This window comes from Myotis daubentonii, chromosome 2, assembly GCF_963259705.1.
Source record: "Myotis daubentonii chromosome 2, mMyoDau2.1, whole genome shotgun sequence".
Lineage (NCBI taxonomy): Eukaryota > Metazoa > Chordata > Mammalia > Chiroptera > Vespertilionidae > Myotis > Myotis daubentonii.
Window position 1 is genome coordinate 12538660 of NC_081841.1, and position 16662 is coordinate 12555321.

The following is a 16662-nucleotide window of genomic DNA, read 5'->3' on the forward strand; positions in this document are numbered from 1 at the left end:
GCGGCGAGCGATCCGGGGCGGGGGCGCCCGGGCTGGGAACCCCCCCCCGGCCCCCGGCCCGGCCGAGCGAGGACAAAGCCCCGGCCCCGGCTGCGGCCTGCGCCGCGCGGCACAAAGGGCGAGTGGCGACAGGCTCCCATCCCCCTCCGGCGGGGGCGGCCCGGGCCGGGGGCGGCGGGGAGGTGGGGAAGCCCCGGCCGCCCCGCCCCTCGCCCCCCTCCCCCGGGACCCGCCAGCGCGCCGCCCCGCCCCCGCCGTCTGCCCGTCCTCCCGGGGAGGGCTCGGGGGGCGCGGCGCCCACATAACACTCCCCTCCTGCGCTCGGAGCCACCCCCTCTCCCCTCCCTCCTGCAAACACCACCGCCTCTCCTGCTACCGCCGCCACCTCGCCCGCTGCTCCTCAGTGCGCGCGGCCGGTGGGCGGTGCGCGGACCGTGCGCGCCGGGGGCGCCAGATGTGCCGTCCCCGCCGCCGCCAGTGACCCAGCCGCAGCCCCAGTTGGATCCGGCCGCCTCCTCCATGCTGCGGGGGCGACGTTGAGCGCGCACCCCGACTTCCCTCGGCGGGGACCCCGACACCCCGAGTGCCGTGTGCCGGGTCCTGCCCTGTCCATCCCACTCGTCCCGAGTTTGGCCATGGAGGGGGCCGCTGCGCCCGCGGCCCGGGACGGCCCCGACTTGGGGCCGGGGGCGCCGGGTTCTCCCCCGGAGGCGGGGGCGGGGGCGACCGCAGCCCCCGCAGCCCCCGCAGCGGCGGCCCCGGAGCCCAGGAAGCCGCACGGGGTGAAGCGGCATCACCACAAGCACAACTTGAAGCACCGCTACGAGCTGCAGGAGACGCTGGGCAAAGGCACCTACGGCAAAGTCAAGAGGGCCACCGAGAGGTTCTCGGGCCGAGTGGTGAGTGCGGGAAGCCCCGGGGGGCGCGGGCCCGACGCACTGGGGACCGAGGGCGCCAGGGGCGGGGGTCTCGGCTGCTGCGTCTCTCTGGTCTGAGAGGGGGCTTTCCGGGAACCCCTAGACAGCTCCACTCTGCCCCCAGCTCCCCGGGACTCAGGCGTGTTTCTCTCCTGAAACACTTGTTACATCCTGTCTGCGCATATTTTGGGGGGTTTTATCCCAGCAGCAAAGTAGTGTTTATGATTCGCAAACACTTTGCAAGGTTGGGACCGTCGGGGTCTCCCTCTAGGGCGCGCGTTCAGACCGTGCCCTGGAAAGCCTTATTGCTCCAACTCCAAACCAGGTCCGAGATCTCAGCTCAGAGCTGGTCCCCCAAATCCCGTGTCCTGCAGATGAATGCGACCCCCCTGCCCCCCACCCTCCCACTCATCCTTCCTATCACCTGGATGCTGCTGTCGCTGCAAGGGAGGGCGCACTCCTGCCTGTTTTTCAGAGAGAAGGTTAGGGAGCAAAAAGTAAAGGCTGCTGCAGGCATGAGGGCTGTGACAGTTTGGCCTGGCTTCTGGGAGGACTGAGATGCCCAGGGCATGAGTCGCCACACAGATGCTGAGTTGCAGCCGACTCAATTACACTTCAGGTCCTGGCTGCAAGGGCTACTAAATTGCTTTGAGTCTGGCCCAGCCGCCCCACTCTCCGTGACAGCTGAAACCCCGCCAGCATCCGGGCATCATTTGCACAGCCCCAAAGAGCTCCTCGAGTGCCTTGGGGTCTCTAGATGGTCGCCAACTTGGTTTGTTGTCATTTTCCTTTCTGCAGAACAGGCCCCAGTAATCCACACGGCTTGTGGCTAGAGGACTGGGTTCAGAGTGACTGACGGCTGCAGAAGGATTTTGTGTGGTGCGTGGCAGAAAATTAGCAGGGTACTTTGATTTGAAGCATATCTGATGCATTTTCATCGATTTAGCGCCAGACTAATTTTGGGACTCCTTGTGTGCACATTTTGGGGTGTTTCATGACCCAGGGTTGGTTATAAAGTTAACAAGTGAGGATAGGGGGTGGGGGTGGGGGGCGGAGACAGGGGGGAAGCAAAATGAATCGTTGAATGAATTGGTAGGTTGATGTTGGTATTTTGCTTTTGCATAAGTGCAGAGATTGTTCTGTGAAAAGGGGGGCACCAATCAGAAAGTTCACCCCCCCCTTCTCAAATATTTGGATTCCTGGATAACTCCCTCATTCTAAGCGTCACTGTTTGGGTTGATATAACTTTATCCTATAGCTTAAAAAAAAAAAGTCTGTTGTAGGTTAATTGGAAATTTGAGACATTGTACATTATGTATTTTAGGCTGTCTCCAATGTAAAAATTCTATAGCAAGCAAAAGTAGTGGAGAATTCACTCTGGGCAGGTGCCATTTCTGAAGGCTGAAAATATTTAAAGAGGACATGGTTGTAACGATGCCCTTTGGGGAACACCTTTCCAGGTTTGTGGAAGAAGAGGCTGAGAAACGTGCGCTTCATTCATGCTTTTCTTCTGAGGTGATATTCCCCAGGCTGGATGTTGAATAAGCAAAAACTAAGCTTAGCTCCTTGCCCGTGCTGTCTTAATAGCTGTTGAAGAATCGCGCTGGGAAGTTGGAAAGTGGGATAATGAAAAACAGACGCGGTTGGAGCTGCAGGTTGAGGATGTGGGCTTGTGAGGGGTTGAGTGGTAAGGGTGTGTCTGGGGGGATCTGTGAGGGGACACAGAAGCCAGAATGCTGGGGAGCTGCCGCGAACTGAGAGAATGAAACCTGGTGTTATGGCAGATACCTTTCTGAGTTTCACTGGAGCTTCCTGCCGGGCTTTCCTCTCACTGTCGGATCCACAGAGTAAGTCTGAGTGGAAGGGACTGCATCAGTAGAGGGGAGCCTGCCCTTTTCTTTCTGTGGGTGTCTCCCTGTCTTTGCAGAAACTCTCAGCATTCCGTCGGGATTTAATTGAATGCCCACTAGGGGGCGCCCTGAGAACGGAAGAGGCTCATTTCTCAGCCGCAAGACTTCAGTCCTGGATGTTATTGTCCAGCCCTAGTTCAGTTTCCCATTGTGCTGTTTATTTCAGCCCCATCTCTTGTTTTACTCAAAAAATTAATGCAGAGATTTTGAATCTGGTAGCAGATCCAGCCCCAGAAACCGACAGTCTCCAAACTGCTTTCAACTGGATAGATGCGCTTACAATGTCAGCAAAATCATCTGGTGAAAACCTCGCATTAAAGAGGTGGGAAAACTAGTGGGTGAGGTGGGGTGAATGGGAGGCCTCCTTGGCCTTGAGTCCTCCCCCTGCTGAGCACACTGCTCACAGGCGGTGTAAGGACTTAAGTGAGAAGCAGGAATTGTCAGGTGGAAAATTCCCTGTGCCTGGCTGAACAGAAAATAAAACAAACATAAAAAAAATTTGGTCAATGAGTTGTTCTTGCCATACAGCGCTTGGTGACTCAGAATCTGTCAAGAGCAGCAAGAAATTTTCATTTAAACTGGCAGTTTTCTTCTGGTTCCAAGGGTGCACTAAACGGCGACAATTTACTTGTAAGGTACCATTGAGGTGACTTGACAAGCGCTGTCTCCGTGCTGCCTTTTCACTCTTCAGGGAGAATTCCGCAGTGATTTATTTTCATTTGTAGCCTCGCCTTCTAGAGCACTTCTCATGAGGTGTGGTGGTTTTAAGCGACTTTGCCAATGCGAGTGGCTGGAGTCCGGTGTTGGGTGTCAGGCTGCATGAGATGCTGTGCAATCAGTACTCCTGAGACAGAGAAGTGTTTAAAAACAAGAATGTTGTGGCTTTTAATTGCATGTCTGGAGGGCCTTCTGAATCAAACAAAACACCACACAGCATCATCTTCTGTGAAAGGCAGTTCCAAAAAGTGTTGCAGAATCAGGAAATTGGATCAGCTAGTCCAGCCCTCCGCATGGTCCAGGCATCTTCCGGCATCTTCCCCTCTTCAATCCCAAATGTGGTCTTGAGGCCACTGCCTGAGCCTGTCCACAAGACAGGGACTTCCAGAAATTAATAAGCCCAACAACGAGGTACTCTTGCAGAAGGGCTAAGAGCCCTGGCTGACATTCAAATCCTGACCTATTCCTTGCTAGCCTTGTGACCTTGTGCAAGCTATGCAGCAGTTTGAAACCTCAGTTTTCTCATCTGTAAAATGGGCAAATTATGGTACTAAGTTCATGGGCTTATTGTGAGAATTGAGTAAAATTATCTATAGAAAGCCTCAAATGGGGAAATACTAGTAAGCCCATTTCAGTTGCCTCTTTTAGCAAGTTCTCCCCTTCCCCCTCATTTTATTTGGACTTCCATTTAGATTTTAAGACCATCAGAAAGGCATGATGCTCTGGACAGCCTTGTATCATTCAGAGAGAAAGAGAAGAAATAATCAACCTTTCAGGTTAACTAGGGAATGCTAGGGAAGTGTGCCCACAGGAAGCCAAGGCAGCCATATTCCAGTAGGCTCTGGAAGTGTTTCTGAAGCCTTGCATTTAGGCTTTGTTTATTGCAGAATTCTTGTTTTGCTACAATTTTGGCCACACTGTCGAGTGAGCCCCTGTGTCGAAACACGGCATGCATTTTCTTTGAGCCAAACTCCCTAGACCTTCAGGCAGCACAAAATATTGACAAAACATACCAAAACCAAGAACAACATTTTGGGGAGAGGTGTCATGTGATCACCTCACTGCCAAGAGCCAAATTCAACTTTCCCTGGGCACCAGGTTATCTCTGGTACGTGGCGTTGTATAAGCAGGAGGAAAGGTTTGTGGGAGGGGTCTGGCATGGGAGTGGCAGGACTGGTGGGCAGAGTGTGCCCCCAGGTCCTAGAGCTCTAGTTAGAGTGATGGGCCATCCTCACTTGGCAAAGCTACTGATTTGACCCGAAATGGGTGTTTTCAGCATTGGCCCTGCCTTTCACAGCCTGGTGCTGGAATATTTGCAGATCAAGGGAGTGAATTAGCAGGCTGGCCTACTGAGCCAGGGCAGGGCGTGTGTGGCTGTCATATGCACATGTCGGAGGTGCCATGTTGCAGCTAAGACCCGACTCTAGTTTCAGGGATCAAGGGACCTCGGCAAACGTGGTCCAAACTTCTTATCCTGGAGGTGGAAAAAGTAGGGCACAGAAGCGTTAGGTGACTTTTCTGAGGTTGCACAGCTCCTAAGTGACTGGGCTGGGTCTAAGAAACCTGATTCTTGGTTTGGTATTTTTCCATCACTCATTTCATAAATCTTTCCTTGAGCAAGACATGATCCTCACTTTTAAAGAGCTTATAATCTGGTAGCAAAGATGAAGTGTACTTACAAATATTGAACTAATTCAGCTCAGTTCAACAAAGATTTATTACTATCTGCCATATGCTTCTCGCCATGTTAAATGCTGGGACATAGACAAAGAACTTACCGTCTGGAGGGAGAGATAGAATTAAGCAGTGGATAGGCCATGGGTTCCTCTTCTATGCAGGACTTGATGATTTCAGGTGATTTTCAAATGTAGTTCATTGAAGCTTAGTTCAATGACTTTGATCCTGGAGAGGAGCGCCCCTTCCCAGTATTAGCCCTGCTGTTATTATTACTACCAGCTGATATCTTGGAGAGCCTGGGGTGTGTCTACTTTACAGACATTTTCTCTGAGCCTCTCGCCAGTGCTAAGAGGCATGTACTCTAGTTAGACCCATTTAATAGATAGGGACAGTGAGGCTTTAGGGAGGTTTGGTAACTTGCCCAGGGTTTATACAGTTAGACAGTGTCAAATACATCGATCTGTTTTGAAACCTGTTGCTTTTAGAGAAATGGAGAACCTTCCTTATGTAGTCCAGCTGGTCACTTCTGGATTTGGGCGTGGCTGCTCCGCTCCTGGTGCCAGAAGACCAGCCATGGGGTGATTATTTTCCTGGGGGGGGGGGTTCTCGCTGTTGTTCAGCAAGGGATCTAAAGAAGAGGCCATGGAATACTGTACGATTAGGGACAACAAGTGCTGTTGAAGATGACCTTTGATTTGAGTTTCAGAAGACTGAAATATGGGGGGAGGGGCGGTTTTAGCTAGGGGGCAGAGTCTAGTGTGAGCTGGGACCCAGAGGGAGGCAAGATGGGTAAAATAGGATGGGGGTAATACTAATATATAATAACAACAGCTAATACTTCTTGAGTGATTATAACATGCCAGGCACATATAAACTGATTTAATCCTCCTAATAATTCTGTAGTGACCTCATTTTCCAGATGAAGAAACTGAGTCACAGAGAGGTTCACTAGCCTGCCAAGGTCACAGGTCGTGTGAATGCAGAGACCTTGGCCATCTCCCCTCCTCAAGGGGCTGGGCTAGGTTCTGATCACAGTGGGGCCCTGAACCCTTCTGACTGGTGGGCTGGCTCGGAGCAGGGAGGCCGGCCCGGAGGTTTTCGCAAGAGTTAAGGTATGAGAAGATAAGAATCGGACTGCGTTGGGAGAGAAAGATATGTCTGCTGGCAAACTATCTGCTCATTGAGCCACAAGTATGTTTTAATGAATCAGGTCAAAGAGCTCTCTACCTGGACACACACTGAGTTTTTTGTTGCCTAAGAATACTCAGATTCTAGAAGCCCTAGGGGGCCTCGGGAGGTCAGCCCGTTCGCTTCTTTGCTTGGAGACAGAAATGCACACACACCACGCACCAGGTCTTCATGGCGTCATTTCCTCCTGGGAAGCATCAGCAGATAAGGGTTGAGTCAGGTATCTTGTCTGTTTTGTCGGTAAGCCCTGTCTGACTGTCTTGAACTCACTGTCAAGGCCTCGCATCATGCCAAGCACATAGTAGGTCCTCAACAAAGGCTTATAGAATGGAACAGAAAGGAATACATTGAGCCGGGGGAATATTTTAGGAGGTGTAGAGGTTGGAGGTCATCATCTCTGACCTCACGGAGCTTTTTGATGTGCTGGGAAGAAAAGACAATGGCTGGAAATGAATGGCTGATTACGTAGCAAAGTTTGCAAAGCCAGGCAGACCCTCCCCTGCACAAATTCCCTTTCTGTTACATGTGTTCATGCACTCGTTAGGGGGGGGGGGGGGGAGAGAGAGAGAGAGAGAGAGCCGTCTATCCAGGGCTTGTCAGCTTCCTGGCCTCGGCTTCCTGTCCTCAGTGGCTCCGGAGTCAGACAGCATAAGTCTCATTTGTCTTTCCCACATGAAAGTCCCGGAGCATCTGTAAGTTATGATTTGCGAAGTATCTGCTTTAAAGCAGAATGCGTTTATCATCACGCTGGCCCAGACAACACTGTGCAGTGCAGGAATGAGAAGATCCCAGGCCCCAGAACAGGAGGGGCCAGGCCAGATGACCCACCCATGAGCGGTGTCTGGCTGTATTGATAAAATTCTCTGGAAATGGCCCAGAAGCAGCCAGATGTTGACTTCACGGCGAAGCTCTTCAGTAAACTTTCAACTGCATGTTAAACCCAGGCTGGGCAAGTTTCACTCCTAGGTCTGCCCAGGAGAAGTGCAAACACATGTCCACACAGAAACCTGCACATAAATGTTCACAGCAGCATTATTCCTAAGAGCCCCAAAGTAGAAGCAACCCAGATAGTCACTGGCTGATGGATGGATCAAACAGGGGATGTTCATTTTATTTATGAACATTATTTATGATCAATTCCATTCTTTTATTTATGGAGGACCTCTGGAATAGTATTCAGAAATAAAACAAAGCGTGGATACATAGGTGAACTTGAAAACATGATGCTAAGCGAAAGAAGCCAGTCACAAAAGATCATGTATAATGTATGGTTCTGTTTCTCTGAAGTATCTGAAGTAGTCAAATCCATGGAGACAGAAAATGGATTAGTGGTTGCCTAGGGCTGGGAGTGGCTGCTAATGGGCATGGGGTTTCTTTTGGGGAATGAAAGTGTTGGAAAGTTGGTCGTGATGAGGATTGCACCACTCTGAATATACTAAAAGCTATGACTTACATGTTTTAAATGAGTGAATTGATGGTATGTGAATTAGATCTCAATGCATCTGTTATAAACAACAACTGTAGTGCGGGAAGGTGATTGGGGAGTGGGATTGGGGGGTAGAGGCTCCTATCTATCAGGCCCGCAAGACTCCAACCTGCGGGTCCAGGGAGCGCGCACGTGCATTTTGTGTTAAGTGGGAAGTGTCGTCCTGGGTGCCATGGTCCAGGGAGAGTGCCCCGTCGTGTGACAGCCGTGTGACCCTGGGCTCCTCCCCGATCTCCTTTAAACCTGTTTTCCAGCTGCTCCTAGTAGGTCTTATTTTATGGAGTGTTGAGAGGATTCAGGTGCTGTGGCTAACCAAGCTTTTAGCCCTGTGCTAAGTATAAGTAGTAGGCGGGCAATCAGATCATATGTTATGCACGATAGTCTCAAAGGCACATCTGTACGAAGTAGAAACAGGCCTTTCTCTGGGTGGATGAGTGGAAAAGCTCCTTTCCTGACTACCTGAAGCCGCCCCAGACGGGTGGCTGCGTGAGAACAGTGTGGGCTGGGTGCCTGTCACTTGCCCCTCCAAGTGGCTTTCATCATGGTTCTGATCAGCTACTGTGCGTCACTCCTCTGTGGCCGAAGATTCCCCGTGATGAAGACACAACATACTTTGGGGGCTGACACACCTTTTCCTGTCACTCTAGCAATAAACCCGATGCATTTAACGAGCACTTACTAAAGGGCCCAGGACTGTGGGATATTTCAGGGAATGTGACGAGCCTTGCCGACAAGATACCGAGAAGTTAGTTGGGATGTGAAATGAACAACACATCTGGAATCATCTGAGAGCAATGCAAGGTAGTATATCAATGAGGGGCGGAGGAAGAAGTCACGGCTGTGGAATCAGGCAGACTCGAGTTCAGATTCCTCCCCGCTACCGGGCAGCTGGACGATCTGGGCAAGCTGCCCGTTCCCCTGGAGCTTCTGCATTCTCATTTAGAAAAAGGCGGCTACCAAGTGGGATTCATGAGAAATGGGGTTTGGAGCCTGGTGCACAATAGGCTCTTGAAAACTAGAGCCAGCATTGTTATTTTGATGAGAAGTACTAGCACTGAATACCTGGTGACCTTCTCATCTTAGATGGTCACCTTCTAAAAACCCTCTCCTGATCGCAAGGGGACTAAACTCTGAATTTTCCATGTCCTTTGAGGTTCCTTCCTGGGTAGCTGAACCCTCACATCCTTATTTCTCTGTCTTGGACCCGTATCCATTGCCTTCAGAGCATGTAAACCGTGTGGTTTTGGTGATTTGTGTGTATACATGCTGACCTTGTTGCCCGTTAGAAGGTAAACTGCATCCTGGTCGGTAGCCTGGTGCCAGGCGTATAATAGGTGCTCAGTAAATATGAATGAATGAATGAATGAATGAATAAATGAACAGGTGGATGAAGAGTACACCAGCAATCCTGAGACAGGGGAGTTCTGTGAATGTGGCAGGCAGTGGAGTGGGGAAGGCCCGATGGGACCTTCCTCCTCGTTTCCTGGGTCACCCCTCTCCTCATCACTGTGAGGACATCTGTGGACAGCCCAGCATTGCCAGGTGCCTCTTGACTGCACTGTGGTCCCGGAGAGGCAGAGCGAGCCTGTTCCTCACCCTTGCAGGCTGCTCCCCAAAGCGCTGCTTTCTTGGGTTGCTTTCAGTCTCCCATCCGAGACACCCTGGCGATCAGCTCTGCAGAGTAGGCAGGCTTTAGATGCAAAGTGCATTTGCGAGGCTTTCAAAACATTGTATCCCGGTTGTAAATCAAGTACTTAAAGAATTGTAAACTGGCTGGAGTGCAGAGGTAATGTATGTCTGCAAGAAACACCATGGCGATTTGCCCTTTAAACTGGAGAAAAGAATTCCACTTGTTTACTTTCATTAGAGATATTCAGAGGCAGCCCGAGGTTTCTAGCGGGAAGGTGCTAAGAGGCCTCTGTGGTAGGTTCCCCTCCTTTCCTGGAAGGGGTGGGGACTGGTGGTGTTCAAGTGGCTTGGGGTGTGCAGCTTGAATCTCTTTCTCCCCAGGGCAGTTTCACAGTAAAAAAATGGGGGCTGCTTCTCTTGAGTGTTTTCCAATGACCATTCCCTCCCCATCTCTTCCAGCTGATTCAAAAGCCACAAAGGCATCCATCAATCAGATCTCGGCAGATTAGAAGGTTTCCTCCCCTCGCTGTTATTTCACCTGTGATTCACCCCAAGGACACTCAGATCCCAGTCTTGTACAGCTGTGGTGGAAGGGAAGTGGACCATTCAACTTAGGAATCTAAAAGGGTGCATGGCGGCGACCTGGAGCCAGGCTGCCTGGGATTGAGAGTCTCCCTCAAACCTCCTGTGTAACCTTGAGATGGTCAGCTTGACTCAGTTCCCTCATCTGTGAAATGGGAATGCTGGGAGGAGAAATGAGTTGTATGTCCAGTTCTCAGAAAAGTGTGTGGTCACAGTGACTGTTCTCTCTATGTGTTCTTCTTGGGAGGCAGGACGGGGTCTCAGCTGTCTGTACCTTGAAAGCCCTGGGCACAGTGCATCGCACATAGTAGGTGCCCCGGTGTTGAGCCCGCTTTTTTCACCTTTAAATTGCGGGGCTGGGACAAAATGTTCTCCAGAGCCCCTGCCAGGTCCTAGGAAGAGAATCCTGTGTTCACTGAAAGGAATCGGGGAGATGTAGACTTCATTTCCGGTGGCCTGGTTTTTGGCAGAAGGACTCCGTGTGCGGGGAGGGGTCATATGTTCAGCTCCCAAACCTTTTTGAGATGGTTTGGTGCAGGCTCTGTCAGGTGTGAGGAAAGTCTCCCACGGGGAGTGTCAGCCTGTGCTGGGGAGGACTTCTTACCCTCCCTGTTCTCTGGCCCTTTAGGGTCCCGTTCAGCTCTAGGCAGGCACTGCTTTTAAAAATATATATTTTTATTGATTTCAGAGAGGAAGGAAGAGGGAGAGAGAGATAGAAGCATCAATGATGAGAGATTCATTGACTTGCTGTCTCCGGCATGCCCCGTACTGGGGATTGAGCCTGCAACCCAGGCATGTACCCTGCCTGGGAATCAAGCTGTGACCTCCTGGTTCATGGGTCGATGCTCAACCACTGAGCAACACTGGCCGGGCAGGCCCTACTTTTTAAGCATGTCTGTGAGGTGGGTTCTGAACTAGGCTCTTTGTGAATTAGAAAATTCTCGCTTTCAAAGAACCTATCCATTTTCTCATCTGCACAGTGGATTGATAATAGCAGAGCCTGCCTCATATGTTGTCCTCAGGATGCAGGGAGGGTGCTGAGAACAGTGCCTGATGGTCTCGGTACATGCTAACTGTTATTATTTGGGGATCAGAGGGGGGCCAGCTCACATTCTGCTGGGTTGCTTGGAAGGCTCTTTGCTCATTCCTTAGAAGCTTAGAATTTCAGAGGCTTTGCTTTTGGTCCCAATGAAGCCAGAGCCCTGGCTGCCTCTGCTCTCAGTTGTGCCTTTGGGTCTCCCCGGAGACACCACTTTTCTCCCAGTGGCTTTAGCAGTGAGGGGGGGCATTCAGCATCCATTCATCCTGGGTCCTTCATCCTGGTGACTGGTGGTGGGCTGGAGGCAAGACCCGGAGGATGAGGAAAAGACTAAGGAGGGGCCCTGTCCCCAAGGCAAGAGATGTTTTTGGCAGCCTCAGGTAAAAGGAAGAATTGACTCCCTAACATGTTTTGATGTCTGTTGCAACCTTAAAGATGAAATCAGTTGATCAATCAACCAAGCTCACCTTTAGGGAGCACTTTATACTTGCCAGGCCAGGGGGTAAGCACATTGCCAGGCTCATCTCACTGACTTTCTTGTTGGCCTTAGACCCAGCCTATGAGAGAGATGCTATTGCCATCCCCGCTTGACCACAGAGGGTCTGAGGATGGCAGGAATGAAGCCCACGTCTGCCTGAGTTCTCAGCGGTGCCCCTAAGCAGCTTCCTAAGGAGGAGTAGAACTATCTTTGTCATTTTTTCTTGTGGCTGGTGTTCCTTCTGTTTCTCCCAGGCAGCACATTTAAAAATATGTATGTCTTCTGGTATTTGTTGAGCTCCTCCTCAGTGCCAGGGACTGTGTAGGCATGGGGTGGGGTGGGGGACAATAAGGGACAAGATATGACCTCTGCCCCAAAGGAGCTCATGACCTGTTGGTTGTAGAAGGTGTACCTACTGGTCATTTCTAGATCCCCATCTTGTGGTCCACACTTACCCTTCCTTGCTGGTCTATTCAAGGAAACCGATTCCCTTGGGTTAGGGTTTTTATTTTTTATTTTTAATCTCTCAGAATTCCTTCCTTTGCTTCAAGCACATCCATTATACAGCCTTGATTTTCACAGAATCAATTAAAAAAGATGCCAACAAACTTGGAGAAGCTCTTCGCAGTCCATTGCATAATTGTGGTGAGTGGTTCTGGGTAGATTGGAAAGTGAACTCTTCTCTAAGCCGCAGAAGCAGTGGGAGGGAAGAAGCTGACAGTCCGTCCATCTGCTGAGCGCAGAGCCCAGCACGGGTGTGGATGGAAAGGCAGGGCAGGGCAGTGATGCTCTCACGCCAGGGAGAAGTCCCCTTTGCCTCTTCCTCAAGGTTAATTGATAACTTTTCTGGGGCAGAATCAAATGGAATGCTCAAGGAGGGACCCAGTGTGTGGGCGTGCAAGCAGCTGGTAGCAGGAATCCTGGAGAGGGGAGGAATTAAGTGGAAATCTCTACTAATAGTATCCACCTTCTTGAATGTGTAGGAAGGTCCAGAGTGAGTGAGTGTGTGTGTGTGTGTGTGTGTGTGTGTGTGTGTGTGTGTTTCTTTCCCTAACAGCCCTAATAGCAGGAAAGATTTAGTGAGTGATGAGTGTGTGCCAGGCACTGTTCTAAGTACTTTACATGCCTTCTATCCTCTGAGCCTGTGTTATTAGTGCATTCATTTTACAGACGAGGAAGAAGAGACTTAGAGAAATCAAGTGACTCGCCCAAAGTCGCAGAGTGGGATTTAGGGCTGGGCTGTCGAACATCAGGGTCATGGTTGTAACCACTGGGCCCCAGGGCCTCTCATGGGTATGGAGCCCTGTGAGCCTCTGCTTTGGTTCGTTGAACCCAGACATAGAGCTCAGAGAAAGTTGTCTCCAGGCTGCGAGACAGTAATTTGAGGAACTTGGTTCCATAATCTTGATTTTTCCGTGTCTTACTCATTTTTCTCCTCCTAGTGTTAGTTCAGTGCCTGGCACACGAGAAGAATGGCAATAAAAATTTGTTGAATGGCTGTGGCGTGTCCTGAGTCTGGGGATGTCGTCAGGAGACTTGGGAGCCGGGCCCAGCATTGCCACATCTTCAGCTGCGTGACCTTGGGCAAGAGATGTCCCTTCTGTGACTTCAACCAGCTTATCTGCGAGAGGAGTGGCTCTGGGCCTGAGTTTTGTTTTAGGATTCATTATTCAGTCAACAAATATTTGTTGAATGCCTGCTATGTGTCCAACACGATTCTGCTCTGGGCGACAGGGAGAGAGCGACGATGACAATGAGACAGATTCCTGCTCTCTCACTCAGAGCTTACATTCCAGCCTCTTTCAGATTCTGCCTTTGGTGAACTTCATGTCTCATCTCCAAATTGCTTCAAAGCGGAGGGCGCCGAATCCTCTCGTTTGCTTTTCTTCACTGGAAGGCGTGTCCCACCAGGGCAGGATGTCCATCGGTTCTACTGACTGATACATCCCAAGTGCCTAGCACAGTGCCTGGCAAGTAAATATTGGTGATATGTGGCAGGCACGCCTGAATGAATGATTGCAGTGCCTCTCTTGCTAACAGAATCTCAGATATAAAAATTCTGCGCTTAAAGCGCAAGAAGAACATTATGGCTCCAAAGTGCCATTTTCCAGGAAAAACACTTTTTTTTTTTTAAAGGCAAGATGCAGCTGAGAGTGGGAAGGTTTGTTACCTCTCTAGCTCTGGGATTAGCAAATCGGACAGGATTCCTCGATTATTTTCATCTGGCGATGCCTTTTGCAAACCAGAGAAAAAAACAAAAACTCGTCCTTTCCCCTCCACCCCCTTTGCTTTGAGCCAGAAAAAGCACTTGCTTCTTAAAATACAGCTCATGAAGGGAAAAATTATAACAAATATTTTGCATTTCTCTGGTGGCGGCACAGTCTGAATTCCTCTCAGCCCCACAACGAGTTCTAATTTTATGAAATGTTTGGATTAGCCCCCAATTTTCTGGTGGAATTTGGGAGGCTTGTGTTTGTACTCAAGCTGGAAGTGAAGAAATCTCATAAAATCCGTGCAGTGTCTCGGGCCCAGTGGGACGTTCTAGCCAAGGACAAAATGACCATCAACGGAATGACAGGGAAGAGAGAGAGAGAGAGAGCTCTCTGACAGCTGTGGGCAGGCCTTTCGGACGGTGGTGTGTTCTTGAGCCACAGTCTCTGGGGCTTGGCTGGGGTGCATACCACTTCCAACTGATCATGGGCTATAAAAATTCCAGCCCAAGCACAGTACCTTGTACCTGACCTTGTTTCTTCAGATCCCGGAGCCTGAGAACATTAGGGCATCTGGTAATTGGGTGAGAGGCGTTTGATAACACATGGTGCTCTGTTCCCGCACTCCCCGCATGCCGTCCCTGGCACGTATTGCCTTGTGTTATAATTTCCAGTTTACTTATCTGTTTCTGCCTCTAGCCCTGCACTGTCTTCGATGGACACACGTGGCTGTTAAAATGAAAATTAAGTACAATTAAATAAAATGAAAATTTCAGTGCCTTGGTCATCCTAGCCACTTTTTAAGTGCTTAATAACCCTTTGTGGCTAGTGGTTACCATTGGACAGTGCAGAAAACGTAATTTCTGTCATCATGGAAAGTTATGAAGGGCAGAACTGCTCTGGATGCTGAGTTTAATCATTGCTGTGACACACTCCGCCCCTTGTTTTGCTTGATCAGCTCCATACGTAGCCCTTGTCACCATCTGTAAATGATCTCTAAGCAACTCGTCATCTTTTCTGTGCCTTCAGTGTCTAGGACAGTGACTGGTATGTAGTGAGCGCCCAGTAAAGACGTTTAGAATGAATGAATGAAGCTGTCTGATTCAGCATTGCTTGGCATGTGCCTCGCACACAGTGGGCCTTCAGAAAATTGAACGAATTCTTCTAGAGTTGAGCACAAATTATGTGTCAGGCTCTGGAGATACAATGATGAGCCAACAGACCTGATTCTCTAGTAAAGGAGTTTATCCAATCCAATTATTCTTAAATTTTTGGCGACTTGTGAATCTCCTGGGTTTGCCTGTTAAAATGCACCCTCCTCAGCACCCACCCCAGAAAATCTGATCCAGCAGGTCTGGGGTGGGACTCAGGGTGACCTGAGACTCTGAAATGCTTTAACCAGGCAACCCAAGTGAGTGTGAGGAGTTGGTCCATAGTCTGTACTTGGAGAAACATAGCAGCGGGAAGCTAGTTGTATTCATCTGGGGATACCCCCCGTTTTCTTTAGCCCACCCCTTCTCTTGTGATAATCAGAAGACCCTGCATCCTTACATTGGACCTGAAGCTTGAGGTCTCTTTGCTATTATCCTTCCATGGAGTAATAATAATAATAACAAAATTAAACAGTTGCATGCAGTAATAGTGCCAGGCGAGAATCCAAGCACGTTAAATCATTGACCTAACTTCATCCTCAAGGTACTCTTAAAAGGTACGTACCATTATTATCCCCATTTTACAGTGGATAAACTGAGGCTCAGAAATTTAAGTCATTTGCCCATGAAGTGCTACTCACAGTCACTGGGCTTTGATTAGCTGCCTTCCAAATGCCAAATGGGCCTTTATCTCCTTTTCTGCCAGTTGCTCAGAATCAAAGTGCAAGTATATTTCTGAATTGTCTGTTTAGGGGATTAACACCTTTGGTCATTATGAGCTCTGTTGATCTACAAATGCTCATCACTGACCTCAAGAAGCATAATTCATTCATTCAGTGAACATTCCCTTGGTCCTACTATGCACCAGGCCTGTGCGGTTCTTAGATCTGGCCTAAAAGGGGGACAGAGGCATACGCAGGGACTTCCTGAGAAAGGGTCACACCCAAGATGGGTCTACCATCTAGACAGGAAAAGCAAAGCAGACCTTAAAAACTAGATGTTCCTTCATTTTGCTGCTTGTGACTAGTTTTTACAGTTTTGCTATAGAATATGCCTGTTTCACCCAGTAGGGGTTCATTGTGGGTGTATTTTGTATATGTGGAGGGGGGTCCAAGGCAAGGAAGGATGTGTCTGCCTTCCACCCATTTTTAACCCCTTAGCAAGGCAGGAAACCCCGTAGAGTGGGGCGTGCCCAGCACTCCTGACCCACTTGGAAGAACCTGGGCAGAGGAGAGTGAAAGGGAGAGGAGTGAATGTCTATGGAACACAGTGTGTCTTTCTGCAAGACACTGAATGAGGCAGTACACATGCGTCCCCTCGTTTCACCACAACTCTGTGACATGTAGTGACTCTTATCCCCACTTTGCAGTTAAGGAAGTTGATGCTCAGAAGGAGTAACCGATCTGCTCCAGTAATCACAGTAGGTCAAAACTCAGGTCCTTCTGGGGTTCTTCCCGCTACCCCACTGGTTCTCAGTCCCAACCGAGCTTTAAAAAAGCTCTCTCTGGGGATGGGGCGCAAGCATCGGGGGTTTTAAACTGTCCCCTAGGTTGCTGTAATGCACTGCTGGAGTTGAGAGCCACTGGCTGAAGCACGCTGACTGTGGAGGTCCAAGGATCTGTACTCCTGAAGGTGTCCCCATCCATGTCTGGTCACGCTGGGGCCTGGTCCATAGGAA

General features: G+C 49.9%; 1 protein-coding gene across 2 annotated transcripts in view; it reads left to right on the forward strand.

Annotated features, from left to right (window-relative positions):
* The first annotated feature begins 274 nt into the window (after positions 1–274).
* The window catches only part of NUAK1 (NUAK family kinase 1), a 78983-nt gene continuing 62595 nt past the window's right edge, over positions 275–16662 (forward strand). Inside the window, exon 1 of one of the 2 annotated variants that reach the window (XM_059681773.1) lies at positions 275–899. In XM_059681773.1, the coding sequence (XP_059537756.1) occupies positions 636–899 (264 nt within the window). In that variant the 5' untranslated portion in view covers positions 275–635. The remainder of the gene's footprint in view (positions 900–16662) is intronic. The other variant, XM_059681772.1, reaches the window with a different exon arrangement.